At 45.6% G+C, this 17,418-nt stretch overlaps 1 protein-coding gene across 1 annotated transcript in view; it reads left to right on the forward strand.

The window, feature by feature from the left end:
• The window catches only part of LOC127581027 (transcription factor SOX-13-like), a 168,215-nt gene that overhangs the window by 127,950 nt on the left and 22,847 nt on the right, over positions 1–17,418 (forward strand). Inside the window, exons 3-8 of the mRNA XM_052035084.1 lie at positions 3,496–3,598; positions 7,262–7,348; positions 8,806–8,978; positions 9,890–9,958; positions 11,948–12,065; positions 15,060–15,136. Of these exons, the coding sequence (XP_051891044.1) occupies positions 3,496–3,598; positions 7,262–7,348; positions 8,806–8,978; positions 9,890–9,958; positions 11,948–12,065; positions 15,060–15,136 (627 nt within the window). The remainder of the gene's footprint in view (positions 1–3,495; positions 3,599–7,261; positions 7,349–8,805; positions 8,979–9,889; positions 9,959–11,947; positions 12,066–15,059; positions 15,137–17,418) is intronic.

Raw genomic sequence — 17,418 nt, forward strand, 5'->3', positions numbered from 1 at the left:
CCGTTAATAGGAACAAAAGTATGTATGTATGCCAGACTTTTAAATTTAATAATATTATGGGAGCTCGCTCATATAAACTGGGTGTTTGTAATCCAGGGACATCCTAAACATTAATCTAAATCTCCTGGCTATTGACCCTCAACCACTGGGTACCAGCATCACTCTGCCTGCCGGGTAGGAAGATTGGCATTTGAGCTTGCAAATCTATCGTCACCCCTGATAATTGTGAACAGCACCATTAAATCTTCCCTTAACCTTCTCTGCGTTGAGGAAATTAATCTCATTATCTCTGATCTTGCCACACAAGTGAATTCTCCTTCCCTTCTGTAAACTTGATAAATCTCTCTACACATTGCAGTCTTGCCTTCCCTCCTAAACCATTTAGTGTGTTATTTTCACAAACGTGAAGCAGTCTGTTCAAGCTGCAGTCTCATTAATCCAGGACAACACAGATTAATGCCCTGGCCTTATTTTTCTTTATCACCTTTATAAGAAAAACTTGTATGTTTTAATTTGAAAAGTTTTTTCTGTCTAGCTTTTTTTTAATTTTTGGAGTTTTAAATGTAAAGTCAGCTTTTTTTAAATATATAGACATGCGGAAAATTTTACAACATTCATTTTTATTGAATTATAATTTGGGAATGTTGGAAATACTCAGCAAGTCATCAGCATCCATGGAGAGGGAATCTAAACTTCAGAACTGATAAAAGTTAGGAATGAAATGAGTTTTAAGTTGCAGAAATAAGAGGGAAGGGGCAGGGAGAACAAATAGAAAGGTTTGTGTTAGGGTGAAGGGCAGGCAGATTTATGACGCATTATGGTGGTGTCAGCTGAAAGGACATCAAAGGCATGAATGGAGAAGGTATAAATTGGAGGAAATGAAATCTGAAATACCCAACAAGAATTGTTTTGCTCTCTCCTCTCACTATGATTTCAGGTTTTCGGATTGGATTTATAGCCCCTCATTTACTCCTCTTTCAGACATAGCTGTTGTTGTTCGGTAGCCCTAACCATCCACTAAAACCAAAAAAAAAACTGCCGGAGGAGCTCAGCAGACAACAGACGATTCAGGCTTTCAACCTGCAAAGTCAGCCATCCCTTTGCCTCCACAGATGCTGCTCGAGCCACTGAGTTTCTCCAGCAGTTTGTCTTTTTGCTACAGATTCCAGCATCTGCCGTCTCTTGTGTCTCCCTTACCACGTGCAGTCAGCCAGCACCACTACCACGCGTATCAGTCACGCATACTCACTCAGTCCTGGTCTGCACCCCATCACAAACTCTCTCTTCTGTTCTCTACGCACTATTTCCCCCACCCCATCCCCCCCCCTGCAGTGTTTCATTCCTAATTTTTCCAAGTTCGGACAAAATATTAACTCTGGAGACACAAGAGACTGCAGATGCTGCAATCTGGTGCAACAAACAATCTGCTGGAGGAACTCAGCGGGTCGAGCAGCATCTGTGGGGGTAAAGGAAATGTTACATTTCGGGTTGAACTCGGTCCTGCTACAGGGCTTTGACCTGAAACGTCGGCAGTTCCTTTCCTTTCCCGGATGCTGCTCGACCCGCTGAGTTCCTCCAGCAGATTGTTTGTTGAAATATTAACTCTGTTTCTCTCTCCATGGACGTTTACTGACCAGCTGAGTATTTCCAACATTTTCTACTTTTATTCTGGATTTCCAGAACCTAGTTTTTTTTTCTTGTTTTGGATCAATGTCAATTGGTCTATGTGCCAATCAGAAATAATGCCTCCAGTTTTTTTTTGAAGATTGTGGTATATAATATCAATGGAACATTTTTGTTGCTTGAAGCAAAGTTAATGCTTTTTTTCCTCATTAATTTCTCTTTTCTTCTACCATCCGCATGGTGTTTTAACTTTTTTTTTCTCTCTCTCTCCATTTTTTTTCCTTCTTACTGCAATTTTCTTCTCTCATTCCACCTCCTCAGTAATTGAGGCCTCAGTAAGAATGGGTGCCTCAAGCCTGCAGGTCATAGCCTGGATTACAGCAGCAGTGTAGAAGAACATCCCAAAAAGTAAGTAAGCAAGGTGTTGTCTCTCGTGTGTTTTCCCATCTGTAGTTACATTGGGCATCAGGCTGTGTTGCCGGGTAAATTAGAATCGGAATGCACTGGGAACAGGGAAATGAAGGCTTCGAGTATGGTAAGGAGGAAGTGGTATTCCTGGTTGTTCAATACATTCCTCTAAAGCAGAATTTTCTTCAATTGGACCCTCCTCTTCTCCTCGTTACTCCTAGACGTCGCCAACCCCAAGTCCTGTGATGATGTCGATGTAAGAACGGTTTTGCCTGCCTTGCTTGTGTGTAGTCCGGGTCTTTTATCTCCTCGCTTGAAACACTCCAGAGAGTTGAAAGATAAGCACTGGGAACACTCAGTGGATCAGGCAGCCTCCATGGAGAGTAGAGTCGTAGAGAGAGACAGCACAGAAATGGGCCACTCAGCCAACTAGTCCACACCAAATATTAACCACCCATTTACACTAATTTGACATTGGTCCCTTTTTATTTTTGGAATGGTGCGTACACATGAGGAAAGTTTTAAGATCAAAGTCAAAGATCAAAGTTGGGTTTATTGTTATGTGCACAAGTACATGTATGCACTTTTACAATAATATTTCCCAGTTCCTTGCATAGGAACTGGGAAATATTAGAGAGATTACGTTTTTAGTAGCAGGATAAGGGGTGGAAGAAGGTAGGAAAGACCAGAAGTGAAAGCCTGTGACAGCAGTGAGAGATGAGCAATCTCTCCACTTGCTCCTAAATAACACAACCTATGCTGTAGATCTCATTCCCTTTTGTCAGCTAATCACCCCGTCTTCTACTTCCTTGAATACTTTCCCACTTGTCATTGAACAGCATGAATTTTAAATCTTCCAGTCGGATGTTGTCCACTGTGGTAGCTTAACTACAAAAAGGTTCGGCGGTACAAAACCCAGGCAGGCAGAGAGAGCAGTCAGGTAGCACGCCTTTGGTAGGTGCCTCTCTCTCTCTCTTCTTTCCCCTTTCTTTTTGTTACCTCCTTTTGTCTCCCTCTCCCACGACTCTTCTTTTCCCTCCAGTCTTGCCATCACTTCAAACTCTTTCTTCTCCTCACTAGGGTAAATTGTACAATTACGCTTGAAATATTCCTGGGTCATCCGGTAGCTGTTTCCCAGAGTAAAGCTGCCATTTATTTGGGAAGTAACTGAACAGACTGGTGATGGCTGTGGCATGTGCACAGTCCATGGTCATCCCATTGAATCGGTTTCATTTCTATTTTGGATTGTGTGCACCTCCTTTTGTAGACAAATGCTATTTGGTCTACAATTGATATTGGGACATGTTTCATGTGGCAAGTATATTCACCCAACGTCGACCCCGTTGAGCTGTTTGGCACGGTGCACATATTTGTTTACTGGGACCTTGTGTTACATTTGTGCCAAGTGCGAGTCTGTGCCCTGGTGACTGGAAACTAACTGAGTCCCTCCGTTTGCAATGCCAGGCTTCATCCTCACCGAGAGACGATGGCCACCAGGACCACAGTACGTTCACCATTGCATTGAGCAACCTGGAGAGAATGGATTTCACCAAGAATTTAACAGAGGGTGAGTCCAGACACAGACCTAGAACCGTCTGGTGTAAGCATGAAAGACCTATTGAACGCTGCAGGAATGTGTTCCACCGCTGAGCTTCAGAAGATATTCGGGGTTGCAGAACCTCTGTTAGTTCCTCGAGTGTTGGGTGTTCTGCTCCTTGGTGGAGGGACCATGGGTTCCATCTCAGACCAAGAACACGGTGCTGTGGTAAGACTGGGTATTAGAAGACTGTCTGGCTGCCATCTGGTCCTCCTGACTCCCTTATGGCTCCGTTCTTTCCCTGACAGCTCCTTAGGGATGCTAACCGCAGAGCCACTCAACTGGACCAGCTGCACACACTTGAGACTTTTCCTCATGTTCTTCGCTGCTCTGTTGTCCTTTGCAGCCCATTCACCCGCACCGCATGCGCACACACCACACTGCTGGGTCACCGTTATCCATGACATTGTCACGCAGGGAGGTGGAAGGGAGGGTTGAGGAGGAAGTCTGATTGACTGAGTGGGGATGGACAGATCAGGTGGACCGTAGTGCTGGAGAAGGGTCCTAGAGACATACAGTATGGGAACAGGCCTTTCTGCCCAACTCGTCCATGCCAACCAAGATGCCCACCTGAGCTAGTCCTATTTGCCTGGGTTTGGCCCATATCCCTCTAAACCTTTCCTATCCATGTACCTGTCCAAATTACTTTTAAATGTCATTATTGTTACCTCAACCACCTCCTCTGGCAGCTCGTTCCATATACACACCACCCTCTGTGTGAAGAAGTTGCCCCTCAGGTCCCTTTTAAATCCACAGAAGGACTTGGATAGATTGGAGAATGGGCAAAGAAGTGGCAGATGGAATACAGCGTAGGGAAGTGTATGTTCATGCACTTTGGTAGAAGGAAAAAAGTCGTAGGCTATTTGCTAAGCGGGGAGAGAATTCAGAAATCAGAGGTGCAAAGGGACTTGGGAGTCCTAGTGCAGGATTCCCTAAAGGTTAACTTGCAGGTTAAGTTGGTAGTAAGGAAGGCAAATGCAATGTTAGCATTCATTTTGAGAGGATGAGAATATAAAAGCAAGGATGTAATGCTGAGACTTTATAAGGGGTTGATCAGACCACATTTGAAGTATTGTGAGCAGTTTTGGGCCCCATATCTAAGGAAGGATGTGCTGGCATTGGAGAAGGTCCAGAGGAGATTTATGAGAATGATCCTGGGGGTGAAAGGATTAACGTACAAGGAGCGTTTGATGGCTCTGAGCCAGTACTCGCTGGAGTTTAGGAGGACGGGGATGGAGATGGGGGTGGGGGGTACCTTATTGAAACCTACTGAATACTGAAAGGCCTGGATAGAGTGGACATGGAGAGGATGTTTCCAGTAGCGGGAGAGTCCAGGACCAGAGGGCACAGCCTCAGAATAAAGGGGTGTCCCTTTAGAACAGAAATGAGGAGGAATTTCTTCAGCCAGAGGGTGGTGGATCTGTGGAATTCATTGCCAGAGACAGCTGTGGAGGCCAATTCATTGGGTATATTTAAAGTAGAGGTTGATAGGATCAGTAATGGTGTCAAAGGTTATGGGGAGAAGGAAGGAGAATGGGGTTGAGAGGGAAAAATGAATCAGCCATGATTGAACGGCGGAGCAGACTCGATGGGCCGAATGGCCTAATTCTGCTCCTATGTCTTATGATTGTATGCCTAAATCTTTCCCATCTCACCTTAGATCTACGGCCTCTGGTTTTTGATTCCCTTTCCCTGGGAAAAAGACTGTGCGCATTCACCCTATCTATGGCCCTCATGATTTTATACACCCTCTATAAGATCACCCCTCAGTCTCCCGCCCAACCTCTCCCTATAACTCAGTCCCTTGAGTCCTGGCAGAGGCAGAAGATGGTCAGGTGACCCAGGCATCCACTAACTTTAGAGGGTGAGGAAGAGGAGAAAAAGGACACATACCCACAGTTTGAAACCCTTGATTATAGCAGTGACACACACCATTGTCTCCCACCTTTTGATATTACCTGTAAGTCAATCACTCTTCAGCAGTGCTATCATTTTGTGTTGTGGATTAACACCCTGACTCATAGAGTGAACTGTGACACTTAATCTATTCATTCACTATCACATTACAGAGAATGGTCGGAAGACTGGAGAGGTTGAACCCTTATACTGAGATTATCACAGTAGGCTTATCCAAGTGTTATGATTCAGTGCAATCAAAATTGGCTGCATTCCCATCCAAATCATGTGTTAAGACATGAGTGGCAATGACGAACCTTGAAGGCAACGACCCTGAGCTGCAAGTGAGGTCAATAATGTGCCATACCCCTCAGGATTCCCTTTGAGCTTCAAGAAACACATGCGAGTTACTGGTTTGTATTTTACTCATGGCAGCTTTTGGTTGCCAACAATTTATCCTTAAGCTATCAAGGATGTGGCGGTGAGCTGCCGCCTTGAACTGCTGCAGTCCCTCTGGCGAAGGTATAGCCATCCCAATTGGAAAGGGAGTTCCAGGATTTAGACCCAGTGATGATGAAGGATCGAGTGATGTATTTTCAAGGCGGGAAGGTCTGTGGTTCAGAGATGAACCTTCGAGCGGTGGCATTTCTCTATTCCTGCAGCCCCTCTTGGTGAAGTCAAGGGTCTGGGAGGTGTTGTCAAAGAAGGAGGGTTACCACAGTGCATGTTGTAGATGGCACTCACTGCAGCTGGCTGAGAGGATGCTGACCAATCAGGCTGCTTTATTTTGTACGGTGTTGAGCTGCTCAAGTGTGGTTGGAACCGCACCCACCCAGGTTAGTGGAGGGTTTTCCGACAGCTGCCCTGATGCTTCCACTTTTCCTGTGAAGTCCCGAGGTTTGATCCTTTCCGACTGATGTTGCAACAAGTCACTTGCCCAAAGAAGGAGGCGTGACCTGGGGAAGGAAAGGGCTGACCTTCAGCTATTTCTCCCTACTGACGGGCAGAATGGCGGTCCATTGGGATCTCGGCCACCGGGTCGATGTTCCTGCGGGAAATCTGCACGCGCGTCCAGGCCATTGCCCTTGATGACTTGCAGCTGCCAAACAAGTTCCAAAGCAGAGCGGGCTCCAGTCATTTCCAAGGTCCCTCGCAGTACGACTTGTAATGAACCCTGCTCACCATCCACCCCACCCCTCATTAGAATGTACCTGGCTAATTTCTTTACAAAGACTGGCAGTCAGGCACTTGGAACATCTGTTTTTCCTTTCCATATCTGTAACATCTTGCCCTCTCTGCCAACTTATCTTGGAGATGTTCAGTGCATCAAGGGGTGTCTAGGTTCCTAGAGAGATCCAGCACGGAACCAGACCTTTCAGTCCACCAAGTCTGTACCAACCACTCATTTACACCAGTCCTACATTAATCCCATTACTTATTCTTCCCCGCTCCCCCTAGATTCTACCTCTCATCCACACATGAGGGTCAATTTACAGAGGGCAATTAACTTACCACCCTGCTGTGGGAGGAAACTGGAGCACCCGGAGGAAAATCACGCAGTCACAGAGAGAATGTGCAAACTCCTCACGGACAGCACTGAACATTGGGATCGAACCTGGGTCTTCGGTGCTGTGAGGCAGCAGCTCGACTAGCTGAACCACTGTGCTGTGAGCTGTAATTTATGTCTAGTAGTCCCTGGCCTTCTCTAACTGGTTTGTCTCTCTCTCTTCTCTGCAGATTATGCAAATATTGAGAAGTTGCTGTCCAATGATTGGAAAGACAAGTTGCTGGAGAAGTGTTCATTGAACAGCAAAGATATCAAAGGTACAACCTCGGCAATCAGTACTTCACCTTCCTTTTGCAGTGGGCTCTCTCTCTCAGCTCTGCGACTTAACTCTCTGCAGTCTCCACACCTTGTATTACTACAATGCCTGTTGTAAATGGGGAGTCGATTGTTACTTAGTGAGACAAAGCAGAATCCCAGGAAAGCCAGTGATTCCTCATCCCATGTGAAACAGAAGGAACTTTTCACTTGTAAAACAGTAGAATTCACAGCAGGGCAGGCAGCATCTGAAAGGAAGTGTTGTCTGAAAGGAAGAGCTTGAAGTCTTTGTGGCAAAAGTAGAGGTCAGGGCTTATGAATGAAGCCTACACGTTTTATATTCAGCCACTGAGGTCGTGGTCCAGGTATTTTCCACCCAATGCCCACTGCTGTCTTCTCAGTCTCCCATAAGAAGCCCATGCTAATTTTGAGGTGCAGATACATCTCCTACCATGTTGGTCAAGTTAATGAGGATTGGCTGACACTGCCCACTGCTAAAATGATGGTCGATCCTGCAGGGTAATCAAGATAAGGAGCATAATGTTTGCCTGATGCCTGGCTTGGCCTCGGGGAACCATCATCCCTGGATTTGTAAACCTTTCGATAACCTGAGCTGAGATGGAAGCCATAATCACTCGACCAAATGTAGTGATCTCAGCCAGAATTAAGAGGTCTCATTTGAACTGTAGATACATCAGGATGCCAAAGGTCTTGATCATCTTAGGCAAGGGAGCATTAATACAAGCTCTTCCTGAAGAACAAATTTTGACTCATTAAGGGTCGTAAAGCCAGAATGGGCCACGTAACTTGGAATTTCAGGCCAAACTCATTTTAAAGATAGATGTCCCTCTTGTTTAATCATGCAAAGGATATCACCTGGACTTCAGTGAGGGAAGCAGGAATCTCACAAATACAGTTCATAGCAGACAGTTGACAACAGGACTACCTAAGAAATACTTAGCAAAAAATCTGAGGTGTTGAATAAAATTATTGTTTTAAAACGATCCCTCACATCCCTCACCTGCCCATCATCCCCCCCTCACCTGGATCCACCTATCACCTGCCAGCTCCTGCTCCACCCCTTCCGCCCACCTTTTTATTACTGGCTATCTTCCCTCTTTCTTTCAGTCCCCATGAAAGGTCTCGACCCGAAACATCAGCCCTCCATTTCCCTCCATAGATGCTGCCTGACCCACTGAGTTCCTCCAACATATTGTTTGTTGCTCCAGATTTCCAGCATCTGCAGTCTCCCTTGTGTCTGTCATCGTTTTAAAAATTATTGGTAACGTCGGGTTCCACTTCTGAATAAAATCATTTCTAGCTCAATGGGAACACTGGCTTGGAACTGGGTGACCTTGAAAGGGTCGCTGCTCTATAAAAAAACATTCCAGAGAGGGTCTGTGCTCCTCAGAGTAGTTTACCTCTAACTAATTCAGTACGTGTTTTTTGAATGGGCCAGGAACAGCAGAGAGTCTGGCGGAGAAGGAGCTTCAGCTGCTGGTGATGATAAACCAGCTGTCCAGCCTCCGAGAGCAACTACTGACAGCTCACGCTGAGCAGAAGAACATGGCGGCTATGTTGTTTGAAAAGCAGCAACAGCAAATGGAACTGGCCAGGCAGCAGCAAGAGCAGGTAAACTAAAGACAGTCGCAGGAGAGTGTGGTCAACGAGAGTGCAATCAACGTCAGAGTTGATAAAGAGGTTCTGGTGAAGGTTCTTCAACCTGAAATGTTGACTCTGTTATTCTTCCCACAGATGCTGCCTGACCTGCCGAGTGTTTCCAGCGTCTTTTGTTTTTGTTTCAGGTTTCTAGTGTCTGCACTTTGATTTGGTGGCACGGTGGCTCAGCAGGTTGAGTCAATGCCTCACGGCGCTGGAGACCCGGGTTCAATCCTGACCTCCGGCGCTCCCTGTGTGGAGTTTGCACGTTCTCCTGTGGGTGCTCCGGTTTCTTCCCACGTCCCAAAGATAGGTTAATTGGCCAGGGTACAGTGCCCCTAGGGTAGGTGGGTGGTAAAATTCTGAGGGTGTTGATGGGAATGTGGGGAAAATAGGTTACAGGGAAAATTAGTGAGCTCCATGCTCCACTATCGGTTCAGTGCGCCTGTAGACATTTTGAAATGGATTGCTCGCACCAACAACAGAAAATCGGACAGGAGTAGGCCCCTCAAACCCACCCCGCCTTTCAGTATGATCATGGCTGATCTGCCCCAGGTGTCACCTCGTCTTCTGTGCCCAAGGCAGCATCCCCTTGTTTTGAGAGGAGGAGGGGGAGGAGAAGGGTGTTACTTCGAGGAAAAAGAGAGCCTGATTCACTAAATCCTTCAGGGAAAGAGGTCTCATGTCCTTGCCCATCCTGTCCTCCATATAATCCACTGATGTGGGTTTCTCTTTAACAGCTACAGTCTTGGTAGAGGTCAAACATCCCACGGTGGGTTTTGAAGAGGTACACAGGTTCTCCCGAGTATCCCGCTAGTGTTTAATGCCTCGACCAACTTTACTAAATTGTTGAGAGTTAAAATCTTTGTTTCGCTCTGTAACAGATAGCCAGGCAACAGCAGCAACTCATCCAGCAACAGCACAAAATTAACCTTCTCCAGCAGCAGATTCAGGTAAGAAGCCACTAATGATTCTTTGACGCGAGTCCTCGAGACCCTGGTGGATCAGCAGTATTCACACCATCTCCTTTACGATTCCACATGTCTTTTGTACCTCCCAGCTCTCTGGGTAATGGAAGTGGCAGGGCTCTGGGGATCTGTCCGCAAGCTCTGCTACTACAGCCAAAAGGTCCATGCACAGACCCCTGCAGGTAATGCAGCTGCCTCTTGGCCGCTGACTGCAGGATCACCCAGGTGTAGCAGGGCCAGATCCCTCTTTTGTCTTCAGCCTCCTGACTGTTTGATCTGATGCAGACTTCATGACCGTTCAGATGTCACATATAAGATTTCCCTTTTGATTTGCATCAAGGTTTGTTGTTGGGAAAGGGCTAACTCATGTCAAAGGTCACTTAACCTCTACCAGATCATCTGTCTATTCCACAGTGAAAGGTCAGACCATACCACTTTACCTGGCCGATCTTGCCGAGTTCTCGCTCCCTGGGAATATCTGATTCTGATGCCAGAGAAATAAAGGACTGCAGATGCCGGAATCCAGATGAAAAACACTATGATGCTGGAGGAACTTGGCAGGCCAGGCAGCATCCATGGAGAAAAGCAGGCAGTCAACGTTGACTTCCTGCTTTTCTCCACCGATGCTGCCTGGCCTGCTGAGTTCCTCCAGCATCATAGTGTGATTCTGATGCCATTTGTGTTGTGTTGTACCTAGCTGTGATTCCATAATTGCAGAGAGCTGCCAATGAAGAGAGCTCTTCTAACTTTCCAATCTGAGTATTGGTATTGGTTTGTTATTGTCACTTGTACCGAGGTACAGTGAAAACCTTGTCTTGCGTACCGATCGTACAGGACAATTCATTACACAGTGCAGTTACATTGAGTTAGTACACAGTGCATTGAAGTAGTACAGGTAAAAACAATAACAGTGCAGAGTAAAGTGTCACAGCTACAGAGAAAGTGCAGTGCAATAAGGTGCAAGGTCACAACAAGGTAGATCGTGAGGTCAGAGTCCATCTCATCATATAAGGAAACCGTTCAATAGTCTTATCACAGTGGGATAGAAGCTGTCCTTGAGCCTGGTGGTACGTGCCCTCAGGCTCCTGTATCTTCTGCCTGATGGAAAAGGAGAGAAGAGAGAATGACCCAGGTGGGTGGGGTCTTTGATTATGCTGGCTGCTTCGCCAAGGCAGCGAGAGGTAAAGACAGAGTCCAAGGAGGGCAGGCTGGATAAAGACCACTTCGATATATGATGAGATGTGAATCTCAACAACCATTGTGTCCTTTATTAAAGTACTCTGTGCAGTTACATTGTTAATGAGCTAGTAACCCAGATGGTCAAGTGACTGGATTTCAGATCCCACCATGGCAAACTTAAATCAAGCTAATTAACTAAATTGGGAATGGAAAGCAAGTTTTGGTAATTTTGGACTTATGACTATTAGCTTGTCATACAGACTCCCCTGGTTCCCTGGTGTTCTTCAGGGGAGAAGAACAGCTAACTTTACCCAGTCAGCCTACACCCTCCTCCAGAGCCATGGCCCCACATGCCTGTTTTACCATTCAATAAGATCACAGCTGATCTGAATTTGGGCTCGTTTTCCCTCTAGTGCAAGCCTGACCAAGTCTAAGAGTCAAGGGTTGACTTAAACTGCCGCCTGGAATGATCAAGGACAAATAGAAATGGTCCACAAATGCGCACACTCTAGGGATGGAAAAAGTTGGGAGCCTTGTAGCAATACATATCTGCGTGGGGTTGGAACCAGGTTGTCCAATTCTGCATGAGAGCATAGCGGAACCAAAACTATGTTTAATTGTGATGTGATGTTTGGGGCTTCCCACTAAGATGATTGTAGGCTTCAGTAACATTGAATTTTCAGAAGTGATAAAACATGGTGTTTTATCCCTGTTGATTACAGTGTAACTTTATTGCATAACTGTTACTGTGATATAATTACGGTTTAATTAAACCTGGAATATCTTGTCTTTCAGCAAGTTAACCTGCCTTTTGTGATGATCCCAGCCTTTCCTCATAGCCCACAGCCTCTCCCTGTCACCAGTGATCCTCAGCTGGGTCTCCCTATACAGCCAGGACTTTCCTGCAAGCCAAGTAAGTACCCTTTGATCTCGTGTGGAGCTGTTGGTTTAATAGGGGGTCCGGCTCCAGCAGCTGATCTCCATTGACAATGTATATGCAGCCACCTAATCAATAATCGTACACGACTGTTCCTGTGTGCCACTGAGGCAGGTACTAGAACTGCGTAACGCTCCAGTATGATCCCAACTGGAGTATTGTGTTCAATTCTGGCCATCCAGGAAGGATGTGATGGTAATGGAGAGGCTACAGAGGATGTTGCCATAGCCAGAAGCTTTTACCTTTGAGGAAAGCTTACTAGTCTAATGTTGTATTCTTTGCAACAGACAATAAATCAGTTGTATAAAGTCTGAGGGTCTTGGGATTGGAAGGATTTTTTTTTGCCTAGATAGAGTTGAGATACAAAAGCCTGAAAGCATGTACCACCAGGCTCAAGGACAGTTATAAGACTATTGAACGGTTCCCTAGTACAATAAGATGGACTCTTGACCTCACAATCTACCTCGTTATGACTTTGCACCTTCTTGTCTACCTGCACTGCACTTTCTCTGTAGCTGTTACACTTTATTCTACATTCTGTTATTGTTTTACCTTGTACTACCTCAATGCACTGTGTAATGAATTGATCTGTATGAACGTTTTTCACTGTACCTCGGTACAATTGAAAGTAAGAAGCCAATTCCAAGTTCCTTTTACCCAGGGTGTGATGGGTGGTGTTTCAAAACTTTGCCTGAAGGGGTGGTGGAGGCAGACGCCTCACTACAGCATTTTTTAATCAGATTTTTCAGGGTTATGTGCGTTGCTGGCTGGACCAGCATTTACTGCCCATTCCTCCCTGCCCTTGAGAGGGTGGTGGTGAGCTTGAACTTGAAATGCTGCCGTCATTCTGGTGGAGATACTTCCATTGTGCTTTTGGGTAGGAAGTTCCAGGATTTAGACCCAATGATGATGAAGGATCAGCGGTGTAGATCTGGAGGGTAACCTGGTGTTCCCATGCACTTAGTGTCCTTGCCATTCTTGGTGATAGAGGTTAGGGGGATTCAGGACATAGAGCCATACAGCATGGAAACAGGCCTTTCAGCCCAACTTGTCCATGCCAACCAAGATGTCTATCTGAGCTAGTCCCACTTACCCGCATTTGGCTCATGTCCCTCTAAACCCTTTCTATCCACGTACCTGTCCAAATGTCTTCTAAATGTATTTGTATCCACCACACACCTTACCAAAACCCTGCTGCCCGACTGGTTTAAGTGAGTGTAGTGCATTTTGTAGATGGTACCTACTGCATCCACTGTGTGCGGTAGTGGAGGGAATAAATGCTTCGGGTGTTTAATGGGGTGCCACTCAAGAGGGTTGTTTTGTCCTGGGTGGTGTCGAGATTCTTGAGTGTTGTTTGACCTGCATTCATCCAGGCAAGTGGGAAGCATGCCAGCAGAATATTGACTTGTTCCTTGTAGCTACTGGAAAGAATTTGTGGCGTCAGAGAGAGAGATAAATGCCACAGGATACCATGCATCTCGCCTGTTTATTTATTTATGCACCTGATCCTGTTGAGTTTCTGGTCAATGGTGATCCCCAAGATTTTGACGACAAAGAACTTTGAAGAGTCATAGAATTATAAAGGTACTTAATGGTTGGCCAATCTTGTCCACGCTATCCATTGTACCCATCTATACTAAGCCCATTTGCCAGCCCTTGGTTCAAAGCCTTCTATGCCCTGGTGATCCAAGTAGAAACTTAAGTAGAAACACAATGAGAGTACCTGTCTCCACCAACTCTTAGGCAGTGCGTTCCAGATTCCAACCACCCTTTCTGTGAAATAAAACTCTCAGATCCCTTCTAAACCTTTTGCTCCCTACCCAAAACCTATGCCCTCTAGTTTTAGATACCTCATTTATGGGGAGAGGTTTCCTACTATCTACCCTATCCACGCCCCTCATATACCTGACAACTATAAAATGTAAAGGTTAGGTGGTTAGGCTCTTTCTTGCTGGGGATGGGCATTGTCCGGCATTTCTGTGGTTCGAAAGTACCTTATAACTTATCAGCCCTGGTTTGAATGTGCCAGGACCTAGCCGGGGAGTATTCTTTCAACTCTGGCTTTTTATACCTCTCCTACATCCTATAGCAACCTGAGTCCCATCCCGGAACCACCTCTGCCTCCTCGTCCCTCACTCCCAACCCATCTGCTCACCTTCCCTTTTTTTTGTTCTCAACCCTTGGTTGATGCTCCTGTCAACTGCTCTGGAGCCACTTACCATGCAAAAAATTGTGTGTGTATATAAACACATTCGGACTTTGTTACAGTGAGAATAAAACCTTACATATAAACAGAAAGTGCTGGACATACTTGGCAGTTCAGGCTGCATGTATAGGTAGAGTTAATGCTTCTGGTTGAAGACCCTTCATCAGAATAAAACCTAGCCCAGAGTATTAACTAGTAAAGCCAATGGACTGAGGGCATCAGGCAGAACAAACATCCAGTCCCATCTCTGCTGGCCACAGAATGACTTCTGGCAACCCCCTCATGAACAAGAAGTTAAAACTTCTGGGGGAAGAAAGACCAATAGACATTCAGGTCTCCAGCTTATCCCAAGTGTGTATTATTTCCAATACCCTTCCTAACAGATTAACCAACCATTCAAAATCCCCATATTCCTAATTTCACCAGCCACTTGGTAGATGCTGTACTCACCAAGGCTCAGTTTGATTCTCCCAAGTTAATGTTCCGAGATTGCGGAACTTCCTTGATGGAAGAATTCAGTCAGCAGGTATGACATGACCTACAGAGATTAGGGGGCTGGCTTTGCTAATGAAGACCTCGCTTAGTGCCTTCAAATTGGAGAAGAACTGAAGACCCAACACACAGCTGTCAAATTCTTTAGTTTAGCATTTGATTATCTAGGATCTCTATCGCTTGTTTATATATATTTTGAATTTTAATGAAGTTTTTTTTTAACTGGAGTGTTTTTCCTCCCTTTTCTCACCCCCATCACCTACCCCTGCCAGGTGACTATGGCCTACAGTTGTTGACAACTCCCCCGGGAGCCAGGAGAACACCAGGACCGAGCCCTGCCCACTCCCAGGTGAGTGTAGTGGGGAATCGATGCTGTGGTAGCAGTGGGGACAACGTTGGGGTTGTAAACAACTACACTTCCTTTGCATAATTGTACAGGGCCTTGATGAAGTGGCTTTGGTCTCATTTCAGGAGGGGTATGCTTGTATTGGCAGCAGTTTAACAAATGGTTAATTCCTGAGATAAAAGGGGTTGTCATGAGAAAAGGTTGAGAAGGCTGGGTCTATACTGCAGGGGTTTAGAAGAATGAGAAGTGGTTCAGATGCCGAGAGAACGTTAGCGACAGAGTAGTGTAGTGGTTAGCATAACGCTATTACTGTGCCAGCGGTCGGGGTTCAATTCCCACCACTGTCTGGAAGGAGTTTGTACATTCTCTCCACAACCGTGTGGATTTCCTCCGGGTGCTCCGGTTTCCTCCCACATTCCAAAGGCGTACGGGTTAGTAGGTTAACGTGGGTGTAATTGGGCGGCACGAGCTCGTTGGGCCGGAAGGGCCTGCTACTGTGCTGTATAAATAAAGTTTAAAAAGTTTAAAGAATGTTTCCCCTTCTGGGAAATCGACAAAGAAGGGCCAACTACTTAAGTCAGAAATAGAGAGGAGGAATTTCTTCTCTCTGAGGGTTGTGAACCTTTGGAATTCCCCATCCGAGAGAGTTATGGACACTTGCACATCTTCAAGGCAGATTTTTAGATTGTAGGGGAGTCGAGGAAAATGGACACAGGAAAGTGGCCCTGAGGCCAAAATCAGCGCAACCATGATCTTGAAGTTGGTTCAAGGTGCTAAGTGGCCTATTCCTGCTCCCCTGCTCTTGCGCACTACAAGAACAATGCAGAATTATACTGTGCAGTTCCACCAGGAAAGTGTCACAAAGTGCTTCACAGGAGCATTGTCATCATCATCCAAGAGGCCAAAAACATCTGGGAATGAACTTACAGTGGCACTGATTATCTCTGTGAACTCAAGTTCTCCAGCAATCTGACTTGATCAACCATCTGCTCACCATAAACTAGTGACACAGTGGCACAGCGAGTAAGGCTGCTGCCTCAAAATTCCAGCAATCCAGGTTCAATCCTGACCTCTGGTGCTGTCTATTTGGAGTTTGCATGTTCTCCCTGTGACCTGGTGGGTGCTCTAGTTTCCTCCCACATCCCAAAGGTGTGTTGTTTGGTAGGTTAACTAGTCAGTGTAAATTGCCCATAGTGTAGGTGGATGGTAGAATCCAGGGGAAGAATAGGTTACAGGGAAAATTAAAAGGGGAATGGGATTTCTCTATGAGCTGGCATAGACTTGATGGGCCAAACAGTCTCCTCCCAGGTCATGTGGAAATCCAGTTCGTCTTTCCTAGATGCTAAACCTGATTTTCCTACATTCTTGACTTGATATCAAGAATCTTTGGCCAGTCCATTAGATGAAGCATTTTACTGTGGTCTTGATTCGCCTTGGTTGTCCTGGGAGCTTGTATAGATTCCAGAAGAGGAGGCCATTCTCCTGTTGGCCTGTTCCGAATGGCTATCTGAAACCTGACCACCAAACAATTGTAGGGCCGTCTCTTCTCAGCTTTGGTGGGACATGACCACTTTAGAATTTGTTCAATTTGCCTCTATATTTCAAATGATGTGACCATTTAATTGACATTTCTAACCACAGCCACACTGTATTGTGTTTTTTGTTTTCCATTATCGAAGAAAAGAACAGTAACATAATGGTCAAGTTACTGGATCTGTGTCTGATGGACTTGATTTTTGATGTCATGAGTTTGAATCCCATCATGGAAGCTGGGAAATTTAAATTTTGGGCAATTAAATATAACTGGAATTTAAAACAAAATGCGTATATGAGTAACAGCATCCATCAAATAGGCTGGTTGTCGTAAAGACCTGTCTGTCTCATGAATATCCTCAGGAAAGGAAATCTGCCTTTATCTGATCTGGCCTATGGCAGCTCCAGAACCACAACTATGTAGTTGACTGTGGTTTGAAGACAATAAATGCCAGACTATCTTATGACAGTCACATCCTGGAGCTAATAAATACATATCTATAAACCTTTGTCACAAATCAGTGCCTCCTGGCAATGTAGTCTACTTGAAGCCATGTTTTGATTGGATCAATGGTATACTAGTACATCAACATAAAGCTAAACTACTGGAGCAGTGCTGGAGGAACTCAGCAGGTCAGACAGCATCTATGGAGGGAAATAAGCAGTCAACATTTCGGGTCGAAACCCTTCATCAGGACTGGAAAGGAAGAGGACAGAAACCAGAATAAGAAGGGATGATGGGATGCGGCTTT

Source organism: Pristis pectinata, chromosome 20 (assembly GCF_009764475.1).
Source record: "Pristis pectinata isolate sPriPec2 chromosome 20, sPriPec2.1.pri, whole genome shotgun sequence".
Lineage (NCBI taxonomy): Eukaryota > Metazoa > Chordata > Chondrichthyes > Rhinopristiformes > Pristidae > Pristis > Pristis pectinata.